This window comes from Puma concolor, unplaced genomic scaffold (genome assembly GCF_028749965.1).
Source record: "Puma concolor isolate L17-30 unplaced genomic scaffold, mPumCon1.1.hap2 unalloc_scaffold_27, whole genome shotgun sequence".
Taxonomy (NCBI): Eukaryota; Metazoa; Chordata; class Mammalia; order Carnivora; family Felidae; genus Puma; species Puma concolor.
This window is the reverse complement of record NW_028240233.1, coordinates 389,000-412,724: the sequence shown is the minus strand read 5'-3', so window position 1 is coordinate 412,724 and position 23,725 is coordinate 389,000. Positions and strand designations below refer to the sequence as shown.

The 23,725-nt window shown below is 37.5% G+C and overlaps 2 protein-coding genes across 8 annotated transcripts in view; one reads left to right on the top strand and one right to left on the bottom strand.

The window, feature by feature from the left end:
* Positions 1 to 23,725, top strand: part of LOC147571450 (pleckstrin homology domain-containing family M member 1-like) — a 191,938-nt gene that overhangs the window by 115,365 nt on the left and 52,848 nt on the right. The window contains exon 9 of one of the 7 annotated variants that reach the window (XM_086696390.1): positions 12,096 to 12,711. The exons of 5 other annotated variants lie outside the window; for them this stretch is intronic. The gene's annotated coding sequence lies outside the window, so the exon portion shown is untranslated. Of the gene's footprint in view, positions 1 to 12,095; positions 12,712 to 23,725 lie in introns of those variants that run through there. One more of the 7 variants, XM_086696396.1, reaches the window with a different exon arrangement.
* On the bottom strand, positions 1,146 to 22,965 carry LOC147571451 (uncharacterized). The gene is made up of 9 exons (XM_086696416.1): positions 22,858 to 22,965; positions 22,436 to 22,477; positions 11,717 to 11,821; positions 8,515 to 8,568; positions 7,172 to 7,276; positions 6,602 to 6,655; positions 5,366 to 5,467; positions 2,206 to 2,259; positions 1,146 to 1,270 (listed from the first exon to the last, which is right to left on the bottom strand). The coding sequence occupies exons 1-9, from the start codon at positions 22,931 to 22,933 to the stop codon at positions 1,146 to 1,148; spliced, it is 717 nt and encodes a 238-aa protein (XP_086552542.1). The 5' UTR covers positions 22,934 to 22,965.

The following is a 23,725-nucleotide window of genomic DNA, read 5'->3' as shown; positions in this document are numbered from 1 at the left end:
CCTATGAGTAAATTAATGATCACTTCAGTGATTGGCTTGAGATAATTTTAAAAGTAGAGATTCTGTATATTTTTAAATCAATATTTAAAGACATTAACATGAAAGCATATTACAAAGATAGAAATTTGGGATTCTATAGGATCTCAGATTCATTTTTCCTTACTAGACCAAAAACAACTAAGACACTGCATTTGCACACATTATTATGTTTTGTCTAATTTGTAGATGACAAATATGTAAATAGAAGCTTCATGTCACTTTTGTTCTTTATTATCTTCTGGCTCTAAAAGTACAGAGCAGGGGCGCCTGGGCAGTCGGTTAAGCGTCCGACTTCAGCCAGGTCACGATCTCGCGGTCCGTGAGTTCGAGCTCCGCGTCAGGCTCTGGGCTGATGGCTCAGAGCCTGGAGCCTGTTTCCGATTCTGTGTCTCCCTCTCTCTCTGCCCCTCCCCCGTTCATGCTCTGTCTCTCTCTGTCCCAAAAATAAATAAACGTTGAAAAAAAAAAAATTAAAAAAAAAAAAAGATGTTTTGCAGTACAGACAAGTAGTTTTTAAGTAAAGGGTATGTAAGTTAGATAGAAGGGAATGAAAGAACTGAGCAATATTTAATACTCATGAGGCATTACATGCACATGGAGAACATGTTCACTAAATACATGTTAGACTAAATGTATAAGAAGCGCTAAATATTTGTGATACTCTAACATTGCTTGAGGCACCAAATATTCAAGATGTGGTAAATATTTATGACACTTGTTCAAATGACTCTAATTTGGCAATCCATTGGTGACACCATTTTTAGGTCTTCTGTGTCCTCTGCTCAAGGAACACAAAACCTATGGCTCTTTGATGGCCTTAATGGCAAGCTACAACTATTAACAACAGGTACTTGTCCTTGTGTCTTTCTTTTTTTGTTTTTGTTTTTGTTTTTTTAAGTTTATTTACTTTGAGATAGAGTGGGGGAGGGGGCAGAGAGACTGAGAGAGAGAGAGAGAGAGAGAGAGAGAGAGAGAGAGAATCCCATGCAGGCTCTGTGCTGTCAGTGCAGAGCCTGACATGGGGCTCGATCTCACGAACTGTGAGATCATGACCTGATACAAAGTCAAGAGTCAGATACTCAACTGACTGAGCCACCCAGGTGCCCCTAACCCTGAGTCTTTCTGAAAGGGTTTGTGTCACAGGCTAGAGCACTTTCCATCTGTGGTCCATCTGCTTGAATCTCAATTCTGGTCCTTATAACCACATCAGCAGCAGGAAAAACTAATGCTGCTGAACAGAGAGAGACACAAAACTTATTATGCACATCACACACCTTAGATTCAAGTAGTGTAGTCCTTCCATTCACTCTACCCTGAATTTGTTAATGTATTCCATATTTCTGCCCCATTTTTGCTGTGTGTTTTTATTTTATTTTATTTTATTTTATTTTATTTTATTTTATTTTATTTATTTTTTTTTTTGCTGTGTGTTTTTAAATGATTTAATACTGTGTGACTCAAACATTTTAACTGGGTCCATCAGCCTTTCTGTCCTGCGTACTCTGGGCTAGTACTTTGAGGCTACAATTGCAGAAAGTCTGTTTCCCTTGACACTCAGATTATGCATATCAAAGTACTGTTTGGAAGAAACCTCAGAGGATCAAGAATTTTTTATCAAGCATTGCACTTCAGTATATAGTGTAAATATCAAAAGTTAAAATTCCATACAATTTATCACGTATACAAGGACTACTTGGAGTAAAAGAGGGTATTAAAAATAATTCGTTAAAATTAATCTCCCTCAGTGGTAAACCATAACAATCTAGGATGTAAGATCACTCTGAAGTTAAACTCTAGGCTAGGAGTCAGCCAACTTTTCTATAAAAGTTTATAAACAATAGAAAATATTCTAGGTTTTGTAGGACTTATGATCTCTGTCACAACTACTCAGCTCCACCTTTGTATGGTAAAAGCAGCCATAAATAATGCACAAACTAATGGGCTGGATGTGTTCCAATGAAATCGTTTACACAAACGGAAGCAGATTTGGCCCAAGGGTCAGAGTTTGCCAACCCGTAGTTTAGACAATTAAAGTAGAAACACTTCCCCAATAAAATGGTAAAATGGCAGAGTAAAAAGGTAGTGATGGGAGAGTTGGAATAGAGCATTAAAATATAACTTAATGTACGAATTAGGAGCTTAGAGTCACAGTAATTGTTCACTAACCTGTAACAGTGGCCACTGCATCCATCAATGTGCTGAGCTCAACCTTCCCGTTAGCTACAAGGAAAGCCAAAATAAGGTAATAAGGCCAGAGAGCCATATATAAACAGACAAAAAATAGGGTAAATTGGGAAATAAGAGATCGAAGTTCATTAGCTCCACTGCTTTATCTGACTCAACTATAAGGATATAAACCCTGGATTTAAAGAATTAACTCCACATTAGTTGAGGGAGAGTCTTTATCTCTTGGACGAAATGGAGTCTTGAATGTACCTCTTGAATTTGAAGGCTGCTCTCCATCTTACTGGCAGGGTGAAAGGTCCCAGTGACTTATTTGGCTGTGTAGCCATTTATCAGCTTTGGTTCAGCCACATTTGTCAGAGGAGTCTTTGGGGACCACCTTTCTTGTCTTCTTACCTTTTCCCAATTTGTCTTTCTCTAGTTTCTGTGTCTATCACAACTATCTTGGGATTTTTGATCACACAAATTGGTGACCTGTTTCTTCTATTAACACTACATATACTTGTGTGTAAAGATAGGTATGTATTTCTCTTTAACCCTAAAAGACGGGTAGATATTTCAGAGAGTCTCCAAACTGAAAGGACTTGTGGTAACATCATAACTAGTCACAAAGGGGATTCAACAGTTCACTGAAAGCTAATGGGTTAATAAAAATTCTATGGGGCGCCTGGGTGGCGCAGTCGGTTAAGTGTCCGACTTCAGCCAGGTCACGATCTCACGGTCCGTGAGTTCGAGCCCCGCGTCAGGCTCTGGGCTGATGGCTCAGAGCCTGGAGCCTGTTTCCGATTCTGTGTCTCCCTCTCTCTCTGCCTCTCCCCCGTTCATGCTCTGTCTCTCTCTGTCCCAAAAATAAATAAACGTTGAAAAAAAAAAATTCTACATGATGAGTTGAATGTGTAGACTTGCTCTCCTATGTCCTAAGGCTTCATGAAGTCCTTGTGTAACACTAGGAATTATTTTTTTTTTTAAAGGGTAACGAGTCATAAAAAAAAAAGCAATAAACTTTAGAAGAATATTATGCCTTATTGGGAATAACTTGGAATGAGGATGGTTCTGAGGGGGGGGTTCAAGAGAAGGCCAAGTTTGCACCCGTGTGCTGAGTATGAACAAGTATTCCCTTGTATGCCACTGAAATTGGCCAGGATGTTGCTGGTTGTTTCAAAATGAGTATAATTTCTGCCAAACCTTCTTTGGAAAGCAGAAAACTGCATGAGTGATGATTAGGCAATTGTCTTTTTGCTTTGATAACATTTATACCAATGATTTGGAGCCCTTTGGTTATGTACTGCTCAAATGAAGTGTTAGAAGGCCAGCCTATATTTGACGTTCCTCTTGAAGACTTTCTGTCACTTTGAATTATTTGTATTTTTCACTGTTTTTCATTTGTTTAGTCTAATTATTCCATCATTCCATTCATTCTTCAATATTTATTGCCTCTAAATATAAGATGATGTACGTATGGTTTCTACTTACAAGAAAATCACAGTTCATAAACAAAGAAGAGTGATATAAAGACACTCCCTTTTTATACAATATGCTAAGTGTATAATAATATATGTGTGAATAGGATGAATTTTAAACTAAGAGGAAGAGTAAATAAAGTGAATTCCATGGATCAGGGAGCTCTGGGAAAGGTAAACTTTGAGATTAATTTTATGGGCAAGAATTGGCTGGTGAAATATGCCTAAGTATTTTTGTTCTAGGAGTTGGAGAGTATGTGGAAAAGGACAATTGGATAATCAAATCAGATGCCATGGTATAAGCATTAAATAACAAAGAAGATCTGTATATTAATTGAAGAAAATTTTATGAATTATCTACTAAATTTCAGGCACCATATGAGGCACCAAAGATTAAAATATATTTAATAATAAATTTAATATAATTTCTGAACAAGTCAGTTTCTGGGGTGAGACGGACAAGTAAACATACTGTAATAGAGTAGTTGGGTTGACATACAGCAAATGATAAAATCAGGAGATGCTCCCGCTAAAATTCATCCATTTATAGCTACTGCTTTGCAACAGGGTGGAGAGCCGACTATATAAGAATCTTGCCTATATCCAATACTATGGTTCAGACACCTCAGTGTTATAGGGCAATGTGGAAGCAGGAAATAATGTAAGATAAAGCTAAAAGGAAAGCAAGGGTCAGATCACAGATGTATGAAATAGTCAGCACTCCTAATTGGTAGGACTTGGTATTCAATGAGATGTGGCACTAAGGAAAAGTTGCAGTGAAAAATACCAATTCGGTTTTTTTTTAATATTTATTTATTTTTTGAGAGAGAGAGAAAGAGAAAACGAACAATTGGGGGAGGGGCAGAGAGAGAGACACACACAGAATCTGAAGCAGGCTGTAGGCTCTGAGCTGTCAGCACAGAGCCCAGCACGGGACTCGAACTCGTGGACAGCGAGATCATGACCTAAACCAAAGTTGGAGGCTTAACCGACTGAGCCACCCAGGTGCCCTGAAAAATGTCAATTTTTAAATTTGTTTTACTAAGAACATGATGGTGCCACCAGCTGAGAAAGGGAATGTATAATTAGGAGATAGTTTGGGGTAGGTATTTTTAAATATAGTGAATTTAAGATCTGAGGCTTTGCTGAGCAAGAATGAATTTGGCAGATACAACCCAACAGGAATCTGGATGTGGTTTTACCCAACCCATATTTGGGGAGGAATTTGGGCTGCAGAAAAACATCTAGAAGTTTTCAGCATATAATGACACTTGGAAATAGGAGTGTGGATAACACTGTCCACTGAGAATTGTAACACGGAATTGTAAAAGTTAAAGTGATTAATGGGCTTAGGACACAACTATTTGAGGGATACTAATAATACGGAAATTAGTCATATTTTTCTTCCTTCCTTTCTATTCGCCAGCCTATGAGATTCATTTTGCTCCTTGTAAATTCATTACTGGATCAGAAAGTAGTTATAATAGTTCTGTGTGTGATGCCTGGAATCCAAAAGAGAAGAGGTTAAAGATATGGGGCTTATAGAAATGAAGAGAAGCCTAGTTTCTTCTCTAAGCTTTGCAAAAATGTCATTTTGATACTAGGTAAAACTAATTATGGACACACTCATGTACAAGTGCAGAAAGTCTCCTGTAAGATACAGTAGTATGTGAAACACGCACCGGTAAGTGGTAGATTTTCTGTCACATCTTCGTGTTCCCTTTGTGTGAGCTTGATTCCCAAGTTTTCCAGGACAGTGTCCAGGGTATTCACCTTAACTCTGCCTGCTTAGGAAACATACAGGAACGAAACATGAAAAAAAAATGAGTTTAAAATATTAGAAATATATTTGTGAATGCGAATTGTTATCTGAATATATATACTTTGTCATTATTACAATAAAAAACAAAAGAGAAAATGTACTTCTGTGATTATTACTTTTCTGTATGAACTCCCATTTAACATGTCTAAGAGCATTAAATAATCAACAGAAAAATCAGAATTAGTAATTCGTCCTTTAAACCTTGAATGGAAGCCTGTATTATAAACAGCTCATGAAGGGATAGGCTACGTGATTTGATTATAACCAATATTAGAGAGAATAGGAATGAGCTTTGATGATAGGACCTCACTAATTTATTAACTAACTAATATTAAAACAGAGTGACGATCATAAGGTAACCTTAAAAACAAGCAGAATCTTAGCACTTTTTTAGATAAAATCAATCATTTTAAAGTGAACACCTCAGTGGAATTTGGTACATATTCACAATGTTGTACAAATATCACTTCCAGTTCCAAAACATTTTCATCATCCCCAAAGGAGAGCCCATACATATTAAGTAGTCACTCCCCACTCCCCTCTCCACCCAGCCCCCCGCAACCCTAACCTACTTTTTGTTTCTATGGATGTGCCTTCAATCTTCCTTCATAACAAGCTTTCCTTACACAACTCCCTAAAAATTCGGTAATTCTTTTCTTCATAATTTGCTGTGTATGATTAGGTTTTTGGGGTTGTGAGTATGGATTCCTAGCAAGATGGATTGAGACATGATAGCGTAAAATATTACGATGACGAAAGTAACTAAGTAACTGGGGTGCCTAGGTGGCTCGGTCGGTTAAGCATCCGACTCTTGATTTCAGCTCGGGTCGTGATCTCAGCGACGGGGAGTTCAAGCCCTGCGTCCGGCTCTGCACTGTCAGTGCAGGGCCTGCTTGGGATTCCCCTTCTCTCTCTCTCTCTCTGCACTCCCCCACTTACCATCTTTCTCTCTCAAAGTAAATAAACAAACTTAAAATGAAAGAAAGTAACTAAGTGATCTATACATAGGAAGCTAGACAGGACGCTGTCTAAATGATAAATGTGAACCTTGAAGATTTCAGATGTCTCTGCCTTTCTTATCAGGCTTTTAACCTACCCTGAGTGGATTTCACCCCATCCAGCATTGCATTCTGAAATACGTTTCCAGCAGCTATAGGAAAAGGAACAATTCATGTCAGAAGGGAAATGGTATGAACATCCACTTACTTATAACTTCAGTAAAACAACTGTAACTGAGTGGGACATGTGTTCTGTCTCAGTATTAAATTTAAAAAGAAGTTATGGAAAAGAAAACTGTCTCAGTGTGACAAATATATATATTTTCTGGCAAGTAGGAGACTGACAGCTGAGGGAAACACTATTCTGTTGAAACAATCACACCTTTCCTTTTTCTGTTCACTTCCCCTTTTATTTCTTTTCCTCGTCCCCTCCAGTTTCCTTCCTTTTCTTCCTGAGGATATAGGCTGATCAACTACCTGACACTCAGATGGCAAAGCTATGGCTGAAGGGTTTGGTAAACTGCAGACTAAATCCAAATGACAATGCCTTTTCCTAATCAATTTCAGGATTTGTCAGAAAGCCCTCGACAGGTAAAAATTTTAAATTGTTCACACGGGCCACAAAACCAAGTTCCCTAGAAAGTCTTTGTGGCTTCTGTATAGCTCACCATCAATTGGCAGAGTTTCCTGCAGCTTTTTAAGCTCCTCAGCTGTGAGCTCGATCCCCATGCTTCCCAGAACTTTCTCCAGATCACTGACATGAACCTTTTTTCCTTTGAAAATACAAGAACATTAATGTCTGAGAATAATCATTCCATGAAATGGTGAAAAATTCATTCTCATTATAATGCATCCCCCCCCCATTTGAGGAAATGGAAGGGGACAATGAGACACGTCTACACAGAATTATGGGGAAGTCACATAATAGAACATAACCCCTTAGTGTTTACAAAAGGAAGGTCTTTTATTTCTGGGAACAAGTCTGCCCTGCTGAGAACAAATTTGTTTTATAATTGGCCAGCAAATTAAGATACTAGATGAAAATAGTATAAATTCAGCTATCATTTATTGTATTTATTCTTGTCTCTGAATAATGTGACTTTTTTCTTCATAATGACAATAATTTGATCCTGTCAGGGCTTTACAATGTAACTGGAATAAGTGTACAATGCACAATATAATGATTCCACAACTCTAGACCTTAATCGGTGCTCATGATAACAAATGAACTCTTAATCCCATCAATTTATTTCACTCATCCCCTCCCCCACCTCCCTTCTGGCAACAATGTGGTCTCTATAGTTCAGAGTCTAGTTTTTTTTTGGTTTGTGTTTCTGTTTTTTTTTTTTTTTGTTTGTTTGTTTTTTAAATTTTTTTTAATGTTTATTCATTTGTGAGAGAGAGAGAGAGAGAGAGAGAGAGAAATACAGAGCGTGAGTGGGGGAGGGGCAGAGAAAGAGAGGGAGACACAGAAGCTGAAGCAGCTCCAGGCTCAGAGCTGTCAGCACAGAGCCCAATGAGGGGCTCAAATTCATGAACCATGAGATCGTGACCTGAGTCGAAGTCGGATGCTTAATTGACTGAGCCACCCGGGCACCCCATTCCTTTGTTTCTTAAATTCCACATGAGTGAAATCAAACGGTATTTGTCTTTTTCTGGCTGATTTATTTCACTTAACATTGTATCCTCTAGATCTACTTAAAAGTAATTTCTTATTGAAAGATTGAGCGACATTGGCAAAAACAGCTGAGCAGTGAGTGGGTTGCTTCATGAAACTATCCTTCCACCGGAACACAATGAGTGAGAAAGAACTATCAGAATCAACTTCCTTAGAACTCTGGAAAATAGTCAAAGTTTGGTACCTCAACCAAGTGAAAGCAGAATTGAGAAAAAGGTGACTTATAGTAAGAGAGCTTTGTGGCATTTTGACCCCCTTCCCCAAACTGTTTTTGATCATCCATCCCTGTGAGCAAAATATTTTCCAGGACAAAAGTGACAGTCTCTTATTTACCTGTAAAAGGTTTCATTCCATCCATGTGCGTTCTCATTTCAACCTTCCCATGAACTGTAAGAAAATGTAAATCAAATACATAGTGGCATTCACTGAGAAATGCAAAACAGGAAGCACAATGGCATTCATTGGCTACTTTTTATCCCCCACCTACCCCAAGGAGCACAAAAGGACATGGAAAATAATCACTCTGCTTGTTATAAAGGTGCCCGTTTTAACAACTGCTTTCATCCATTGTCATATGGCAAAACGCTAAAGGTGTGAGATTCAAAAGTCACCTCTTTTCATCAGACTTTGTTTTTAGCTTTACACTTTGGAAAACCAAAGATGATTTGGGCCACGCCAGGGAAAACAAAATTTAAAACTGGGATCTTATTCACCACTGTTTTAACGGGACTTTTGAAATGATCTCTTTCTTTACTGAGATTCTAATTACTATTTCCTTTCATGTTCACTGACCCAGGCAGACCAGTTTACTCTTGATTTGCATGACGTACGATTTGCTTGAGGGCAATATTCATTTTGAGCTTAACTTCCCAACTCTAATGATTTGCATAGTTTTCGTAGTAGACATAGTAGACAAATTGAATTTCATACAAATTAATATTTAAAAAGACATTAATATGGTAAAGAACAGAAATATCTCACGAATAGATGATTTTTGAGATCTATATTTTGCCAAGAAAGAAAAACGACCTAAAAAACTGTCACTGTTGGTAAGTTACTTGAAAAATTCCTGATTTTAGATTGTAAGTAATAAATTACAGTATACAGTATCTAAAAACCCCTATACCATGGAAAATTTACAAATGAAGGTCCTGGATAACTCAAAAAGATTTACTGAAGTATTAGAAGTACGCAGTGACTCTTAGCAGAAGCTGTGTGACACTTACATGTACACAATAACAAGTATTAGAACAGTGAGCAGGATAAATATACATTTATTCATTGGTTGCTAAATCTAGGCTAAACGAGAATCTTCCTTGTTTTTCTTCTGGATCTTTTGAGGCAGAACATTCCAAAAGTTATTTCTGTAGTAAAACCAATTAGTGAGGTCAGGAAAGCATGAAGATATGTGTCAGTTTTACGGGGCCACCGGAAATTCTCAGAAACAAAGATGATAACACCTATTTGGTGTAAAATTCGCTATTTAACTTGGGTCCCATTTCAACTGAATCTTGCCCTCTCCAGTAAATTCATATCTCCGTCCTGACAGACACAGTATGAGAAAAGCTTTGCCCTAAATGGGGTCTTTCTGTCCCAAATGATATAATTGGGGCTCTATGCTTGAGCCTTAATCTTTCACAAAACTTCTTTTTAAGCTCAATACTGATGGTAACTCTTCAGATGAGCAGATCACCAATAAGCAATAACTTAAAAATTTTAACTCTGGGGGTGCCTGGGTGGCTCGGTCGGTTAAGCATCCGACTTCAGTTCAGGTCGTAATCTCACGGTTCATGAGTTCAAGCCTGCATCAAGCTTGCTGCTGTCAGCACAGAGCCCACTTTGGATCCTCTGTCCACCCCCCTCTTTGTCCCAGCCCCCGCTTACGCTCTCTTTGTGTCTTTCAAAATAAATAAATTAACTTAAAAAAAATTCTAACTCTGATTTAAAGAAAAAAGGATTAATCATTCCACATGTCCATTTTATTTCATGTGTACTTTTTAATCTCACAATGATTTTCATTATGTTGGTTGATCTGAAATTATTATTTTAAAATAAGGAACAGAAATCATTGGCAATACCAGAGGATAGTTTCAAATAATTGCTATATTTCCACCCATAATTCTGCTTTTTTTAGCAATATGAAAAAAAATTCCACCATAATCTCAAATAGACAAAAAATAGTTTTCTATTATGAAAGCTGATTGTTCCATATCTAGTCTCATTCACGGATACACCATTGCAAGCAAAGAAAACAAGACAGTGAAGACCACTTGCATGGTCCTTCTAGTACACTACCAGAGGTAAAAATTAGAGAATAAATCAAATGAATTAACAAAAATATTTTTAAGGGTACACTGCTTATCTTACACAATGACGTGAATAAATGCACCTTAATAAGATGAGCAAGTATTGATTCATCTAAGGTTATATGATAGTTAAGGCATGTTCCAGACAGATACTTCTTAGCCCTACTATAACGTTCTCAGGCTGATATTTAACATTTGCTTATTTAGCTTGAGAATTCTTTTAGCCCCAATTCAGAATGTACTAAACTTGAGACTTTGTCTCTAGCCCATCAAGGGAGATTAGAGCTTTGGGAACAGTCAGTCCTTGGACCATGGAATCCAGCTCAGAATGATGGGATGTAAGCAGAGGCATAGGTGGGGCCGCTGAGCATTCAGACATTCCACACATTCAGGCCTGAGTGGTTACTGTTCCTTTTCCCCTCAAGGGTATCTGGAAAACTTGGTCCTATTCTTTTGGTGCAGGAAATAGGTCCTACACTTCATATTCCTCCTTTATCATGCTTTTTTTTTCTTTTAAGAGAGAGAGAGTGAGCGCGCGTGTGCACGAGAGAGACAGAGAGAGAGAGAGAGAGAGAGAAAGAGAGACAGAGAGAGAGAGACAGTCCAAAGCAGGCCACACTCTGCACAGAGTTGGATGCAGGGCTCGATCCCACATCCCTGGGACCATGACCTGGGCCGAAATCAAGAGTTGGACGCTCAACAGACTGAATCACCCAAACGCCCCTATTCTGCCTTTCTACGTGTCCTTGAAAATGGTGAGGCAAAGACAGAAATGCTATTTTAATAACCTCCCACTTAGGGGTACCTGGCTGGCTCAGGTGGTAAAGCATGCAACTCTTGATCTCAGGTTGTGAACTGAGCTCGACACTGGGCCTAGAGCTTACTTAAAAGAAATTAAAAATAATTTCCCACTTCGGGCTCTGCTCTCTTTTCTCTATAATTTTTAAAAATTTTTTCTGTGTTAAAGTTTCTTCTATTTAATGCACCCCACTCCCTTCCCTCCACAGCAGTGTCTCTCTCTAATTTTGTTCAGTTCTAATAGCGGCCTTGGCCTTGGCCATACTCCAAGTGGAAATGAAGTTACTGAAAATGTCAAGGGGCAAAACATGTTTACTTCCAGTCTGAGTCATCTTTCATGTTTTCCGTCTTCTTAATGCCAAAGTAGAGTTTTCAGAGATTCTTTTATAGAAGCTCAGATTAACCGATTCAAACGTATCTTCAATACTCACCGTCGGCTGGTAGGTCACGTGTCAGATCATTAATTTCCTCTTCTGAAAGGTTCATCCCCATAGTTTGCAAAGGAGAATCCATTTTATCGACATCAATAATCTCTCCTTGTGAAAAAGTAAAGAATACGGGGAAAACTCACTGATTCCAAAATGTGACCACTCGCATTACTCATAGTGCATTAATGATTATCAGTCTCATGGGGAAAACAAGATTTAATATAGTCTATTCACATATATCAAGGGGGTCAATAAGGATGTTAGAATTCGAATAGAAATCTTCCAGGTGAATGAGCAATTTTCAAATCTTTCACAGCAAGTGGTAAAATCAAACTGTGGCTGACAATGAGGGTTTTTGTTTTTTTTTTTCCTGAACTCCCAGATTAGATGCCTCAACTCCTGACAAAAATCGATCATCAAGTTCTGTTTCCATTTATGTGGAGGACGATGTTATTCAGACCAACCTTCCTCTGGAAACTGAAATCTTGGATAAAATGTAAAAAGCATCTCCTCAAAAGTGCTAAAGAGCTGATAAGAGAGTACGTTACTAGTGCAAAGCCTCATCAAAAGTAGGAACCTAGGGAGGTAAGCAGAGCCCTGGTACTGCTTCTGTTCTAAATATACTTGCTCCATCTGGATTTGAACTGTCATGTTGATGACCTCATGGAGTGTGGGTGATTCTGTCCAAGTGCCCAGCAGAAGCAAAGGCAAGTATTCCTTGGGAACATGCTTCCATCCTCACCCTCAAAGGTTTCTTTCTATAATTTTCCAAGGAAAATAGCTCACACTCAAAAGAATCAAACACAGAGCGAAACAAGCTACTTGAGAGAGAATAAGCAGAAATAACAGGCAGCAGCAACATGCTCATAAAAACTTTAGATTTAGAAGTTATCAGGCACAATGAGAAAAAATGAAATCTGGCCTTTTGTAGCAACGTGGATGGAACTGGAGAGTGTGATGCTAAGTGAAATAAGCCATACAGAGAAAGACAGATACCATATGGTTTCACTCTTATGTGGATCCTGAGAAACTTAACAGGAACCCATGGGGGAGGGGAAGGAAAAAAAAAAAAAAAAAAAGAGGTTAGAGTGGGAGAGAGCCAAAGCATAAGAGACTGTTGAGAACTGAGAACAAACTAAGGGTTGATGGCGGGTGGGAGGGAGGAGAGGGTGGGTGATGGGTATTGAGGAGGGCACCTTTTGGGATGAGCACTGGGTGTTGTATGGAAGCCAATTTGACAATAAATTTCATATATAAATAAAAAATAAATAAATAAATAAATAAATAAATAAAGAAGTTATCAGTCACAAGTTACAAAACTATTGTGCTTCCTATGTGTAAAGCAATGGAAAACAAGCTAAAAGTATCTGCATCTGCAGGAGATAGGAAACAATACAAAATGACCCAGGATAGCCGAAAAAGAGAAAAAAATGCTTAGAAATGAAAAGAAGGGGGAAAGAGGAGGAAGGAGGGAGGAAGGAAACAAGACAGCTGTATGGGAACATGAAGGGGACCTTGAACCACATGGAACTCATCCTCTACCCACTAGTGAATCTAGGGCTGCGGGAAAGTCCTTTGGGACAATCCTTGGTTTAGTGCCAAGTAGCGGTGGTGTGTCTTTCCCGAGCTTCCTAGTGGGCAGCTCACGGTGTCTATGGGGCACTCTTACTGGTGCACACCGTGCATATGGCATTGTCTGCACCCACGGAGGCCGGAGCTACAGCCAAGTGGGTACATCACCACGTGGTTAAATCTTGACTCACAATAACGCGGATCTGTATTGAATGTGGAAGATTTCGATGTTAAAGTTGAAAGGGTAGTCAGTATTTCTATACCACAGAAAACAAGAAATAAGGGTGCATGATATGCTTTCATATTTCTTCATTATGTTGGGATTTAAACTTGGCACAACAGTAAACACGTACATGTGATAAGTCCTCTCATAATACAAGTGGTTTTCAAACCCTAACAAATCAATCTTCTCACCAGGAAATATGTTACACAGCAAATGGAAAATGAAAGAAAAAAAAAAAAAAACAAGACAAATACACTCCTACTAAAAGTCACACAAAAAAGATGTTTCTATAAAGAACAGCCAGAACTGGGCGGGGTGGACAAGGGAGCGTGTGTGTGTGCGTGTGTGTGTGTGCGTACAAGGGCTGAGGAGTGAGGGGTTAGGTCTACTCATATCAAAAGACTATAAAGCTGTTATACTCAACACAATTTAGAGCATGAATAAGCAGACCAATAGAACAGAATGGAAATTCTCAAAATAGACAAGTGCACATAGAAATCAAGTATATAGTTAGGATGGCATCTCAAATTCAAGGATGTGGTGACAGACTTTTAAATAAATGATTTGGGACACCTGTAGAGCCGTTTTCAAAAAGATAAACTAGATTTGTATTTCCCGATGGAATGCAATGTGAAATAAACAGTATTACTTATGAAGTATTCTTGTCAAAAAATGTTGAAGATGAAAATAATTAAGCCATCAGAGCTGACTCCTGGTTTATGAGGAATACGGACAACAGAGAAACGAGAGATGAGAAAACAGACAAAAACGGGTAAATTTAGTAGATGGGAAATTTTTCTTTTTTTAGTATATAGAAATGCTACCAGACGATCGGCAACCCAGTTTCTAAAAAAAAAATCAGTGCCTAAAAAGAAAAGACAAAGAAGGTAGAGGAATAGCTGTAGAGTACGTGAGATTTAAGTGTCATAATAGATGCAGTGTGTAAAGCTTGTTGGGTTCTTTATTTGAATAAGCTCACTGTAAAAAATATTTTAAAGAAGGGAAATTTAAAAATAAACTGTATAATGGTATTGCAGTCATGTAAAAAAATCCATACTTTTTAAAAAAAAATTTTTTTTTTTAACGTTTTATTTATTTTTGGGACAGAGAGAGACAGAGCATGAACGGGGGAGGGGCAGAGAGAGAGGGAGACACAGAATCGGAAACAGGCTCCAGGCTCTGAGCCATCAGCCCAGAGCCCGACGCGGGGCTCGAACTCACGGACCGCGAGATCGTGACCTGAGCTGAAGTCGGACGCTTAACCGACTGCGCCACCCAGGCGCCCAAAAAAATCCATACTTTTAAGAAGATGTGTACTGAAGTATATAAGGACTAAATGAAAATTTGCTTTGAAATAAATAAGAGGGGCGCCTGGGTGGCTCAGTCGGTTGAGCATTGGACTTCGGCTCAGGTCGGGATCTCGCGGTTTGTGAATTCGAGCCCCGCGTCAGGCTCTGTGCTGACAGCTCAGAGCCTGGAGCCTACTTTGGATTCTGTGTCTCCTTCTCTCTGCTTCTTCCCCGTTCATGCTCTGTCTCTGTCTGTCTCTCAAAAATGAATTAAATAAATAAATAAGAAGCAAGTGAGATGAATCTTCATAACTGTTGAATCTAGGTTCATTCTATTATTCTTTATTCCTTATCATTCATTATATTATTCTTCCTACTTTGTATATATTTGGAAATGCTCATTAGAGCCAAAAGGCAGAAAGAACCCAGATGCCCATCAAAGGATGAGTGAATAAACACAACATATACACATACAACAGAATGTGTTATTAGGCAACAAAAAGGAATGAAATTGTATACGCATGTTCACAGAACATATTCACCATCACTAAAATGTGGAAGCAACTCGAGTATCCACTGATGGATGAATGAATATATATACCTATAGTAGAATATTATTCAGTCTTAAGAAGGAAGGAAATTTTGACATATGTTACAACCTGGATGAAACATGAGGACAGTAGGGTAAGTAACATAAACGAGTCACGGAAATAGACACTGCATGATTCCACTTATATAAGGTATTTAGATTAGTCAAAACCATACAGACAGAAAGTAGAAGGGTGGCTGTCAGGGGCTCGTGGGAGGGGACAATGGGAAGTGTTTTCGTTTTTGTTTTTGTTTTTAACGGTTATTTACTTTTGAGACAGAGAGAGACAAGGCATGAACGGGGGAGGGGCAGAGAGAGAGGGAGACACAGAATCGGAAACAGGCTCCAGGCTCTGAGCCGTCAGCACAGCGCCCGACGCGGGGCTCGAACTCACGGACCGTGAGATCGTGACCTGAGCCGAAGTCGGACGCCTAACTGACCAAGCCACCCAGGCGCCCCTAATGGATACAGAGTTTTAATTTTACAAAATGAAAAGAATTCTGGAGACGGATGGTGGTAGTCATTGCACAAAAAATGTGAAGGTGCTTAATAACACTGAACTGGACACTTAAAAATGGTTAAGGTAGTAAACTTTATGTTATGTGCATCTTACCACCATAAATAAATTGGAAAAAAGGAAGAATGGAATATTGATACGTGCTACAATATAGATGAACCTGAAACCGTCATACTAAGTGAAAGAAGCTAATCATAAAGACTACATACTATCCCGCTTATATGAAATGTCCAGAATAGGTAAATCTATAGGGACAGAAAATAGATTAGTAAGTTGCCTAGGGCTCGTAGGGTGGTGGGGAGAGAATAAAAGGGTGATAGCTAAAGGATATAGGGTTTCGTTTTGGGGTGTTCTGGGTATTCACAGAGTCCTTTGATAAAGCTACTAACTATAATGAAATTGTAATTAGTCCCAATAAAGTAAATGATAACCCAAAAAGGGACATTCGGTGCCTCAGACTAGAAGGACATGGGGGTAGAATGGGGAGACGACAAAGAAGAAATTGGAAGAAAATAAGGGAAGTTTCGGTCTCGATCTCTGCATTGTCTATGAAACCATCTTTCTACCATGTCACTGAGACTTGAACAGACTGCAACAGATTACAAGGTTCCTTGAGCGGAGCACCTGGGTGGCTCAGTTGGTTAAGTGTCTGACTCTTGATCTCAGCTCAGGTCATGATCTCATGGTTCGTGGAATTCAGTCCTGCGTTGGGCTCTGTGCTGACAATGCAGAGCCTGCTTGGGATTCTCTCTCTCTCTCCTCGCTCTCTGACCCTCCCCCACTCTCTCTGTCTCTCAAAAATAAACTTTAAAAAGAAAGAAAAGTCCTATAAAACTTACAACACACAATATTTGAGTGGGAAAATTGATCTGAAGACATAAATCTGAGTATTTTGAGGATATAGGGATGATGGGGGAAAGGAAGTTTTTTCAGAGAGTGTTAAATGAAATAATGAACTACAAACAGAACTTCATTCTGCTCCCTGGAGTTTATAAAAATGAAGAAATAGGACTTTTACATTAGGAATTAATCCCTCCTTAAGATCTGCAAATATCTTCTGAGTGCTTTAGAAATTCTGGTATGCGTGTTCACAAGCGCTAACTCCCTTCAAAGACACAGTTATTTCTAAAATCCTCACCATTAAGTAGCAGGTTTTCGGTCAGCTTTTTCTGTTCCTTTTCTGGGAGCTTAATCCTCATTTCCCCCAGAATGCTGTCCAAATTACCCACATTACCCTTCCCACCTTAGGAACGCAATAGGGATGGGAAATAAGAAAAATGGAATGTTTCTACAATATTAAAAATGCATTCGTTTCTGTGTATTATTAACTTAATTAGCCCGTGCTAAGGATATGAAAAAAGAGAGAAAGTGTAATTTATGTCTTCATAGTATCATTTAACATTTTAAATAGGAGTACCAAGACTCATTTGACTTTTCTAATTATCTGGAAAAATTTAATAGGATGGGTAAAACTAGAACCTGTCGCCTTTCACCTTATCTTGGGACAACTTGAGACAGCAAAAGGTGCCTAAGGTATATTTTAGCACCTTAGGGCTATTAGACCACAGATCTCATTGCTACAGACAAGAACAGGAGCCATTCTCATTTTCCTGAACTCCCAGGTCACTTCCACTGAACCATTGCCAGTACTTCACTTCAATGTCTGCGGTATAGACCTAGATTTGATTTTCCAATTTAAGATGCTTTTTCATCTTACTTCCATGCTCCCTATCCCTCTGACTCTTCTCTGGCCTTTTGTGGCCTGTGGAAACCTCAGCATTACTTATGATTCACAGTGAAAGAAGTTGTTGATATAATAAACTTAATATAAGTTTTTAGGATAGCATTCATTTCTATTTAGAGATGTGTTCTGTGAGTTTTTAAAATGTCTTCTTAGTGCCAAATTAGTGGCTTTCGAGAGTCTTTCCATCACTTCCTAAGCCCAAGATTTCCCAAGTGGTTCAATGCTATATTAAATGCGCAGCATTAATTTGTAGATTCTGTCTCATATTTTTAGGTTCCTTTTCTGTAAGATTCAACCTCATGTTTTCCAGAACAGTGATTGTTGTTATATCAACATGATTGTTGATATCAATCATCCTCACCCCTAGGAAACTGAAAGAAATAACACCAAAATGTAGTCACTCTTAAATGTGACCAAAACTATTAATTCGTGGATAATATATAGTTACAAGTTCTAGCACAAAAAACATAGCTAACTACATTGTTCAAATATTTAAAATATGTTCAATAATAGAGTTAGAATAAAATATCTTCCTTTGGTCAGTCCATAGAGCAGAAAGCTTTAAAGGTAATCGGTGAGCTACTCAGTGAAATACACTAGTGGGGATAACAAATTTCATCCTTCCATCCAATAAGCATGATTTTTTTGTGGATGATACCCAGAGAAAAATATCTTTTTCTGAGTAAATTTCTTTAACCATTACTAATTTTTTTGTTTATTAATCACTTTTCAGACTAGACTTATTTTCTTCTTTGCCACAAATTATAAACTTTTCAATAAGTTATGGAACTCTATCCCCCAGGATAGAACATACATTGTCTGCAAAAGTATGGGCGGATTAAAAGAAGCATAAATATGCTATCAAAATATCTGAAAAGTGGCAAGTATCAAAATTTAACATCTTATGTATATTTTCATCTTTAAAGGCCTTCATTGCACAGCAAAGGAAACCATCAACAAAACAAAAAGGCAACTACTGAATGGGAGAAGGTGTTTGCAAATGATATATCCAGTAAGGGGTTAAAATCCAAAATATGCAAAGAACTCATACGACTGAACACCGAAAAATGACAAATAATCCAATTTAAAAATGGGCAGAGCACATGAATAGACTTTTCCAAAGAAGACATGTAGATGGCCCACAGACACATGAAAAGATGCTCAGCATCACTAATCATCAGGAAAATGCAAATCAAAACCCAATGAGATATCACTTCACACCAATCAGAATGGGTAGTATCAAAAAGATAAATAATAAGTCCTGGTGAAGGTGAGGAGAAAAGGGAGCCCTTGTGCACTATTGGTGGGAATGTAAATTGGTGCAGCCACTCTGGAAAATAGGAAGGAGGTTCCTCCAAAAACTAAAAATAGAAGTACCATATGGTCTAGTAATTCCACTTCTGGGTATTTACAAGAAAAAAATGGAAACGCTAATTTGGCAAGATACTATGCCGTTTTGTTTGCTGCAGCATTACTTACAATAGCCAAGACGGGGAAGCAACCTAGGTGTCCATTAACCGATGAATGGATAAAGAAGAGGTGGTACACATACACATAACGGAATACTACTCGGCCGTAAAAAAGAATGAAATCTTGCCATTAATGACAACATGGATGGACCTGGAGGCTATTATGATAAATGACGTAAGTGAGACAGAGAAATACAAATATCATATGATTTTGCTTACTTGTGGAATCTAAAAAGTATAACAAACAAACAACAGACTCATAAATAGAGAGAACAGGTGGTTGCCAAAGTAGAGGTGGGTGGGGGATTAGGTGAAATAGAAGATTAAGAGGTGCAAACTTCTAGTTATAAAGAAAATAAGTCAGAGGGATGAAAAGTATAGCATAGGGAACAGAGTCGATAATGTAATAACTATGACAACAGAAGGCAACTACACTTACCATGGTGTTTCATAATGTGTGTAATTGTTGAATCGCTATGTTGTCCACACGAAACTAATGTTATATGTCAGTTATCCTTTTAGAATAAATTAATGAAAAAGGCCTCTGTGCCAACCATCAGCCTATCCTGATAGATGTATCAGCTTTAAGAAGCATACAAATCAAAATCTCACCAAAATTCGTTATTAAGCAACAGAGAAGCCATCATTTCACAAAGTCAGACTTTACCTTTCCATACAGTACAAATATACTCTCAATGATTTTTAAAAATATATGAAACGGAGAAAATAAGGCCACTCTTCATTCACTGGCACCTAAGGCACTTATTGCTGGCCCTCTAACAGGCAGAACCCCTCCCATCCATTTATTCTTTGTAATTTCTCATTTATTTCCATTTCATACTTTTCAATGCCTTCCTTTTCCTCTTCTCATTTTAAAATTTCAGAATCACAGTGTATTCAAGAATAATAGCCAGGATTTCTCAACCATGGTCGCAGGATTTCTGACTAAAGCCACCTCATTCCCAACTAAGAATGAGAGGACCCCGTAGGTATGTCTTCGTAAGAGAAAACAGTCATTACCTTGTAAAAGATTTTTTTGGACAATCTTTTTCACTTAGATATGAAATAGAATTGTTAGAGAAATTCTCACCATCGACTGGCAGATTGTTCACCAACTCTCCCTGTTTCTTATCTTTGAGTTCTATCCCCATGTTTCCTGGAACTTTTTTCATGTCATTGACCTCAACCTCTCCTTCAAAGCAAAAGAAGGGAGACTTCTGGTATTACTGTGAATGATGTCGTGATTCCACACAATTAAAAAAAAAAATTGCCTTTGTAGCATTACAGCTAACTGCTGAATGAAAAGAGACCCAGCCTAAAAAATAGGCCTTTGGGCCTACAGAGGTTTCTTGTTATTTCTAGTATAATCTCTGAATGATAGGCAGGGCAACAGAGCATGCGATTATGAGTATAAACTTCGCAGTGCATTAGAATGATACAGATTGCTGATCTAAATAGTTTTCTCAGCACTTTTATTGCTTTGAGATCGCCTCTAACTTTACCAAAACTTTCCTTCACTTTTTACTGTGTTAAACTGGAATTTAGCTTTCCGCCATAAAAGAAGGTATGCTAATTATTGGCAGAGATTTCAGATAATGACTTGGGAAACAACAAAGAGCGCTGAAGTTTTATTGCTAAAAGTTCTGATAATCTATTATCTAACTGTAGGCATTTATACATAAACATTTTTATAAGATGTGTAAGACAGATTTTAAAAGTCCATGCAATCATGATGTGGAAAGAGCATTATATTGTAATTTAGTGGAAAGAATTTGGTTCTTAGATTTCTAGTAGCATCTTACTCTTAGTTGTTATTCTATTACCTGTTTTGGCTTTTATTCCATCCATTCCATCCATTAAGATACCAACATCAAAGTTCCCATTAGCTGTTAAAAAAAAAAAAAAAAAAAAAAAAAAGACTTAGTTGGGATCCAGAAAATGATAGATAGAGCTTTAGAATGAAAACATAAAGTACCCATACTGTAAAAAAGCTTAAGGCAGAGTCCAGTATTTCCACTATTTTATTTGAGTCCATTTTTAATTTTTAATTTCAGGCTTTCTGGGGTTCAATTTGTATTTGCAAAATGGACTCGGAGTCTAGGAAAAACATTTTATGATGCCACACTAGTTCATAAACTCTACAGGACAGTTCATGCTCTCTGTGTTCATCTTTGTTCTGGCAGGGACAAGACTCATGCAGGTACCAAGAGTAAAAGAAGTAAAGGCCATAATTCTCATCTCTTGTCTTTTACTAACATACTTTCTCCTCTTCTTTCTTAATCACTGCGTCCATTTCAGTATGGCTGCTGACTAATTATTACTCTACCACTGCAGTAATTGCTATTAGTTCTTTATGACTCCAAATAATTATTATTTTTTCTTATTCTTTTCTGCTCTTTTCAGTTTATCTCTTGATTCATCTTTCCATACTCATGAATTATTCATTTATTAATTCATACATAAAGGGAGACAGATATAAAGCCTCACTCCAAGGAACCACCAAACAGACCAAATAATGACAGTTCTTAGGCAATAAGGCTTTGAAAGAGCTCCAGTTCCCCTCTGCTCCCTCCAGTGGTTTCCAGGCTACTAGCTTTCACTGCAAATAGAAAATGTTATTTTTCAAGGCTATTACGGAGCTGTAAGACAGAGGATGGGAATAGGGCAAATTAAAATATCACAAAGCTCACTATTCTTACTGAGATTCAGTCTTTTTTCTCTTAAATCCTCCCAGATTGCAGCAAACCTTTGGTTAATTTCCAGTTCTGAAAATGTTAATTTTGACCATTTTTGCCAGTTTGCTCATTGCTCTTATGGAGGAGAGAGTTTTTCGGTGGTTCCTATTCTGCCTTTTATCTGACATCCCCAAGTGAGTTTCTGAAGCTAAAAATAACCTCTGGCAATTGTTGATAGTCCCACTTAGTTATTTTTTTCCAGATGTCCCAGGGAAACTTAAAAGCATAAAGAAAATAAGCAAATAAAAAACTAACTACATGTTTTTCATTGGTACACAGTAGTACTTGAAAATTAAGGAATGATTCAATAAAAATATCTTTTGGGGAAAAAAAAAACTCACCCTATCAGAAGGGTATAAAACCCATGGCAAAGACATAACTAAATAGTATATGAATCATGTGAAAAAAAATATTTTTTCAGGTAAGAGGCAGTATTCAGTAAAATGTTTCTAGGTGATATTGCTTGACCTCAGTGGATTGTGCTCAGCTAAATATATTCTTTTTTGGTTTATTTAAAGTGGGGATTACTTTGTGATGCATCACACTTCAATCCTAATATTTTATTTAATACATACAATACTGACCTTGAATCGTGAAGTCTGGTCCAAGGATATGATGATCCATGCCTATATAGAAGTGGCAAAAATGTCATTCATATTGGCTGAAACCAAAGCCCTTGTTCCTGTGAAAACTACTAACCTGACTGAGGCCCCAGCAACATTCTCAGCCTCTACTAGAATACTAAGAATTGTGATACACTAGACATTAAGTTCCTTGGGTCAAGGACTATGTCTGTATTTCGTGGTCATTGTATTTCTGGCACTGAGCAGAATACATGCTATATAGTGCTCAGTAAATATTTGTTAAATAAACGAATAAGTATCAACTTTAGATTAATATATTGAGAGAAAAAATAATTCTTATTTCAGCTACATAAGTCCTATAAAAAATGTCAGCTGCAAAACCCAAATTTTCATGAAGGCATAATGATATCTAAATCACTCACCATCAACTGGTACATCTGAAGCATCTGAAGCAACTCGTACATCATTAAGTTCCTCAGCTGTAAGTCTGATTGCCATGTTTTCAAGAATAGAGTCAAGGTCATGGTCATCATCTTGCAACCCAACAAAAGAGAAAGATACGAGGATATTAAAATAAAAATCAAAATATAATATAAATTCCTAATGTATGGTGGTATCAATTTCATCATAAAAAAAAGAGGCTAAGGACATTTAAATTTTTAAAGAGAAATACTAATGGACTAAAATTATCTATTCATTTATACCCAAAATATCCCACACTGAAGATAAGCTTACATAACACAATACATCAGAATAAGGCTGAGACACCACTCAGGTTAATTTTAGCAGCAAAAACTGCAAATATAATAGTTATTTTTTATATAAACATTTATACAAGGAGATTCAGTTTGGTCACTGTATTTCAAGATATACTATCTTAAATTTTTATAGCTGGGCCTAAATTTTATTATTTCCACATCAAAAATCTAGGTAAACCTAAATATTTAGAACACCTTTTAAAAACAAGACAGAAAATTATTTAATCAGTAGGAACATATGTGTGTATTAAAACTAATCATGGAAATATATATGAGAATGGCAGGGGGCAATATTTAATAAGAAAAAAAGCAAAACACAAGAGTCTCAATCTGACATCTTTATTTGAATCTCACTCACCTTTTACATCTTCTGCACGATTCAGCAAACTAGTCTTATATATTTTTCTACTAGCTGTAGCTGCAAGAAACACATAATTTAGGTCATAGAGAAAATATCTAGACATGCTAAAACAATATCAAATATCCAAGTTCAGAAATATACAGCATAAAATAATTTGCTCCTAAAATTTAC